Genomic DNA, 6,440 nt, shown 5'->3' with positions numbered 1-6,440 from the left:
AACCCTGATGAAGAGAAAGGTGTATACCTTGTTGAATCTTGTTTTCAGTTTGTTCTTGTGGTAATAATAATGTGAGGAGCCTCCTTAATATCATTCTTCATTCCATCAAATGTACTTGTATCTCAGTAAGATACTTTAAAACTGATTCATCTTTCTCAATGCTGCAGGATCTTCCAGTTTCTCCTGAGCAAATGATTAAGAGTTAAATTTCTGAAACATAGGTGTAGATATTAAGAGCTGGAGGATCCTATAAGTGATCCCTTGCCTTTCCCTACTTACGTTCAGAGCAAATTGAGAGAGACCCAAGAGTCAGGCAGTTGGAGACCAAGTTGTCACCATTTTTACTCATTATGCTTTTTAAAGAATATGACCCATGTTAAAAAAAGAAAGAAAGAAAGAAAGACTAGACTTTCTAACACTGTAGTCTAGAAAAAGACAGATTTACTCAGCCATAGATGGAGTTAGCCAATGGGGGTTGGAGAAAGGTAATCTGGTTGACCCCAAAGATTCTTTAGAACCAATCCTGAATTTGGGAGCGTGGATGAGTTTGCTTTTGTGACACTTTGTTATTGACACACTAATGGTTTTCTTTTCCTTACAGGAGACAGATTTTGTGTGTTTTGATGTTGGAATAGATGATTTTGATAATTATAACGTAAAAGAACTTCTAGGATTTTTGGAATTGTATGATTCTGCAAATGAAGATTCTGAGAAAGCTATAGAAAAAGTGGAACAATTTCCTGAAGTCTCCCAGGATGTTGAACCTGAACCTAAACCAGTAGAAGCGAACTCACAACAAATTGAAAGTGCATTCTCAGAAAACACTTTGGATCTGGAGGAACAATTTTTGGCTCCGAAGAACCATCCTCATGCAGATAGTCAAACAGATAATGCTCAGGGTGAACAAACCTCATTTGAGCTTTTTGAAGAAATACTACCAGATAAATTGAAAGTGCCAGAAAGTGAAAAAAACAAAACCAGCAACATTTCTCAGAAAGATTAAATGAGAAACTAATGCACAAAAGTAGACCTGTTAACAGTACACATTTTATGTTAAAATTATAAAAGGGCTTTATTAAACATAATTTCTTAATCATAAAATACCTGTACTAGATCATGTGCGTGTGGAGTGACTAGCATAACCTTTTTTTTTTAGTATTTAATCTCTTTTTATGTGGTGCTGAGGATCGAACCCAGTGCCTTACATGTACTAGGCAAGTGCTCTACCACTCAACCCTAGCCCTAGAATAACTTTTAATGGATAGCTTGCCTGAATTCCCCTCCCCAGCATTTATCTTTCGTGGATACCATGCTATTTCCAGTCTCTTGGGGGAGAGGTCACTTATTCTGGTTTTACTCCACTGGGTTCTAAGGTCCTTACATTCATATTAATCAAGGATGGAACCAGGATGACAAGCCTTGTAATGTAGTGCTTGACACATAGAAGCCTTTCAATTAAATATTTGTCAAACTGACAATGAGCCAATATCCTGATAAAAGCTTTGTTTCCTGGTTTCATATTTGATCATCTCTATCCATTGTTTTTCAAAATGAAATATTTCAACTGAGAGTATATGATAAGAATTCCAGAAGGACATAAAGCCATTGGAAAATTTACTTCCCAAGAGTGCTAATTTTACCTGATAATTGGGGGAAGAAAACAGTTGTACATTTAATCAAAGCAGATATATTTTGGATAAGAATGCAAAGTGCAAGTGAATGTTCAGGGTAGAATATGAAGCTGTAAAGAGATAATCTTTGCTCTGGATCCTATTGGTCTATGTCCTGAGCTCAGGAAGGAGATAGGTTCACCATTTGGCTCCTAGGTCACTTTGAACATATTTGAAAGGCACATTAAGCAAGCTAGACTTATGGAATTCCCTTCTCTATACTGGTTCGTTGAGACCAGCACACTTGTAGATGAAAGAGTTCCTGTTATTTCTGAGCAGAATAGACATTTCACACTTTTGTTCTGGACCAGAATTCTCTTCTCCACATTTATTCATGTGGGTGTATGTTGGTTTGCCAAGGGAAGGTAAGTTATTGAAGCCTCTATCATAAATGTATTTGTTTATGAAATACTTTGGATTAAAGGCTTCTTTATAAATTTGACTGTATAGTTCAGTCATCCTTTAAATGGGATGAAAACAATTAACCCTCCCGTACCCTTGCCCAGTTGTTCTCGTGGGCGCATGCCAGGACATGGAGGGCAGTGTTGAGGTATCTGGAGCTGTGTGCTGAGGGGGAGTGCTGATCATTGGGCTTAAGTGGGGGTAGATAGTGTCATCCATCTGGCTCAATGCATTCTTCTCCCTTGTAGAGATGCAGACACCCCATGAAGATGATTTTCCTAAAGAGAACACAAATCGTCTTAATAGAAATCTTCATGAAGAGCCTCCCCTCCTGAGTCATCATTTTAATATGAACCATCCTGAAGAGCCCAGCCACTTGAGTCAACCTGTGACTGAGGACATGGGTGTTTCAGAAGTGTCTAAGATCCCAAATACTGAGAAAGTAGACCCAGGTAAAGCTTGCCAATTTTTATCTACAAAGCAGAGGCATTATCATAATGAAGGCTTTCAAGGACATTTGTTGCCAAAGGTACGAAATAGAGCAGAGCGTGATATAGGTACATGTGAGTTCAAAAAAAAAATCTCTTAAGTGAGAGAAAAGCAAGAATAAAGATGAACAGAAATCAAAAATAGGCCAGAGACTGTAACTCACCTAAAAGCAAATGTTTAGCTATGACTAGCTTGTGTAAACCATTTACAACTAAAATATTATTCTTCAAAGGCCTTATGCTCTAAAACTGTAGTTTTCAACCAGACCAACAGCACCAGAAACTCTGGGGGTGGGACCCACAATCTGTGTTTAGCAGGCCTTCCAGGAAAGTCTGGCCTGGTACAAGTTAGCTTGAATAATCACTGTTCATAGTCTCATAAATTCTGTGTTTTTTCTCTTTTCTTCTAAATGGAATATAATATAGCTCAAGTCCTGTTTTGACTTGCTTCCTGGACATGGTAATTAAACTTTTTCAAATGCAGTCAATGGTCCAGATCTTTATACTATATACTTACAGGAAACAATAAAGAACTGCAATCCATTTTAGATTTACACTTATGAATACTTCATCATAGTGCACAGTATCCAGTGGGAGATGAGAAACAATTTTTCAAAAAAAATCCCCAATAATGGCATCAACAGAATTCTACTTTTGTGTTGCTCACTCTCATTTTATCAGTAAATTAGATGATGACTAATTGTTTTATTTTATCCATCCAGTATGGTGCTATGAAGCCGTAATTACTGTATTTTGTGTTTTTAAAGGTTCTGGTCTGTAAGCATAGCTATAAGCATTATCCTGCACCAGTGCAGGGCTTGGCAGCACTGATCTGAACCCCCCCACCATTTGCACACACAGAGTGTAGGAGAACTCATAGTAGGGGGGGGATTCAGTTAATGTGAGAAGGAATAACATATCAGTTCTCCCATTTTCCAGAAGACATTGCATCCATATATGAACACTACTGACTTCTGAACTGTCTTTAACTCCATAAGGTTCTGAAAATGAATCACGCACCATTAAGATTTGTTATTTTCATGCTCCAAAACTTTCAAGATTAGGGATAACTTGGCTTACAAAATTAAGAATGAATTATTTCCCTGGCCTTTTAGGTTCCACCACAAAATGATGTCAATGACCTTTAATAGGTAAAATCTTCCCAAATGTCATTTAATGTGTCTCAGCTGCTGAGATGCTGAGCCAATGGGGCAGACTTCACCAGCAGTCAAATTCATAGACCAATAGTGAATGGAGGGTCTGGGGTTGTAGCTCAGTGGTAGAGCGCTTGTCTAACATATGAGGCACTGGGTTTGATTCTCAGCACTGCATACAAATAAATAAAATAAAGGTCCATCAAAAACTAAATAAAAATTAGGCAAAAGCTTAAAAATATAGTAGTGAATAGAATCTCAGGGTTGAGAAAGACCTTAGAGGCAACTGGTCCAACTTCTTAATAACTGCATGTTGGACTCCTGCTGTTTTATCAAACATACCCCAGGCTCATGTAACTCATACTGAAATTCCACCCCTACAAGCTCTCAGGTCTAACTGGAATTCTACCTCATTCACAGAGCCTCAATGCAGGTCTGTACCCAATTCCCTTTAGTCTCTCTTGGTATTACTGTGTTCTTTTTAAATAGATGTCATCTGTCCATTCAATAAATAACTGTTGAGTATCTCTGCCAGGTGCCAGATACTGTGTTAAGCCTTGGCTCATTCCACCTGCAAATCTGCAAACCAAGATTCCCTCTCTTTCAGCTTTCCTAAAATTTTAAACACAAGTTTCACCAGCACTAAATCCATGTTTTTTGAATGTGACCCTGTCTATATATCTCTGGTTTAAAAATTTTCCTTGAGTAAATATTGTTCTGGTAGCAGTTGTATGGCCATGGAAGTAGTGGAGAGTAGACTGGAGATTGTTCATTTTATAATTGAAGGGTCTGACAGCTCTAATTAGGATTTTGAAGTTTTCTTCTCTGTGTTAATTGTCTTTAGGAGAGCCACATATTCCAGGCACTGTGACTCATATATTTAGTGAAATACTCAATGAATATTGAAACTGAAGAGAGACAATTCTTATTCTATAGCATAAAATAAAATAGCCATTTCCCCTTTCAATTTTAGAGCTACTTATAACAGAAGGTACTCCTGTTGATGCTGCTGATACAGAAAACCAACTAGAGATAAATGTGGAAGAGCCAGAAGATGCCACCCTTTTGGACAGCATACTTTTCTTGTTACATTCATTCTTGCTTTATTTGTCTAAGATGGTAAGTTTGACATAGTTTCTTCAATTAGAATGTTGATTATTTATTAGTTTTTAAGTGGCTTCTGGTCATGAAGTGAAGAACTTAAAATGTCTTTATGAAAATGACTCCTGACCCTTTGAGTAGATAGCTCCTGGAACAAAAGCCATAGGGGTGTGGCTTTAATGGCTACTTGGTTTAGCACATGAGGAAGATTTGCTGTCTACCAAGGCTGGACATTTGCACACCTGTAAAAACTTGGTTCTTCCCCTCAGAACCTTTCATTCTGGCAGGGAGATAACAGCATTCACTTGAAACACAGTAAGATAATGGCAGAAAGAGAGGTATTTATTTGATGGTAGAACATCATTGTCCATAAATGCATTTATTATGGTTGGAAGGGTGATCAATAAGGTCAGAAAGTAATTGAGATGTGTTTGAAGCACAGGCAAAGGGCAAACAGGAGTCTGACATGTGGTTTGTTGTTGATTAGACAGGCTGGGGTGGAGGACGGTGGGGGAAGCTGGCAGTCAGAAGAAATGTGTTCAGAGAAATGGAAACATGAAGAAAAGGATATTCTCGGAGGGCAGGAGAATGTGAATAGTTGGTGTTGTAAAGTGTGAAGTTGGAGGGGGATGGGCCTGTTGGAGAGGCCAGCAAATCTTAAAGGAAGTCATGAGCCAAAGTAGCATTAGACCATTAATAGTGGGGATCCTTAGAAAGTTTTAAGAATGAAAGGAATTAGGTTAGATCTGTTTCTTAGAAAGAGTCACTTAAGGCTGATCTTTCTAAAGAAAATCATGATCCAAACAAGACATTTAATCTGTCTAGAAGCTTATCTAAGCATTTTAGGACTTACCTCCCCCCCATTGGTATTTGTTGATATTGGACTTTTAGAATTTAATTATAGGAATGAGAAAGCTTTTAGAGGTTGGAGAATTTAATTATAGGAATTATAGGAATGAGAAAGCTTTTAGAGGTTGGAGAATTTAATTATAGGAATTATAGGAATGAGAAAGCTTTTAGAGGTTGGAGGGCCATTGTGACAGTAATCCTCCTCAACTGAAGTTGTTTCCTGTAGGTTGTGTTATTTCAAGGCTTGTGTAATAAATATGATGTTGTTGTTTTCCTTGTAAAATGTATAGATTTTGAAGCCAGGTAGATCTGATTTCAAATCCCAAGGTTATCATTTAGAAGTTTGGGCAAATAACTAAACTTTTGAAAAAAGTTCTCCTCATCTGAAAAATGTAGATAATGCTTACTCCAATCATAAGAATTAAATGATTTGACAAGGTAAAATGTCTGGTGAGGTGTCTGGCACTTTGAAGGGTTTTACCCCCACACACCCCCTAATTCTCATGTAGGCAGTCAGAAGGTGGTATAAAGACAATGAATATCTGGGGAGGAAAGACCACCAGGGTGGAAAAGATGTGGTGAGGAGAAACAAATCATTTTTCAGTTGGCTCCATGTTTGTTCATGATGGTGGCAGCCACCTGGGTAAGGGGTATGTACAAGCCAGGCAGTTAGAATAATGATATTTCCAGTGATTAAAGCAGTCTTCCACAGTCATAATTTGATTATCAGAATGAATCAGCATCACTTGGAAAGTTAACAGCCTCACGATATGGGA

The 6,440-nt window shown here is 37.8% G+C and overlaps 1 protein-coding gene across 1 annotated transcript in view; it reads right to left on the bottom strand.

Moving 5' to 3' along the window:
- Window positions 1–2,044: 2,044 nt before the first annotated feature.
- The window catches only part of LOC144251035 (uncharacterized), a 93,018-nt gene continuing 88,622 nt past the window's right edge, over window positions 2,045–6,440 (bottom strand). Inside the window, exon 5 of the mRNA XM_077794161.1 lies at window positions 2,045–2,350. Coding sequence (XP_077650287.1) covers window positions 2,133–2,350 — 218 coding nt within the window. The 3' untranslated portion in view covers window positions 2,045–2,132. The remainder of the gene's footprint in view (window positions 2,351–6,440) is intronic.

Source organism: Urocitellus parryii, chromosome Y, assembly GCF_045843805.1.
Source record: "Urocitellus parryii isolate mUroPar1 chromosome Y, mUroPar1.hap1, whole genome shotgun sequence".
NCBI lineage: Eukaryota > Metazoa > Chordata > Mammalia > Rodentia > Sciuridae > Urocitellus > Urocitellus parryii.
Note: the sequence above shows the minus strand (reverse complement) of the source record. Positions and strands in the feature narration are given on the sequence as shown.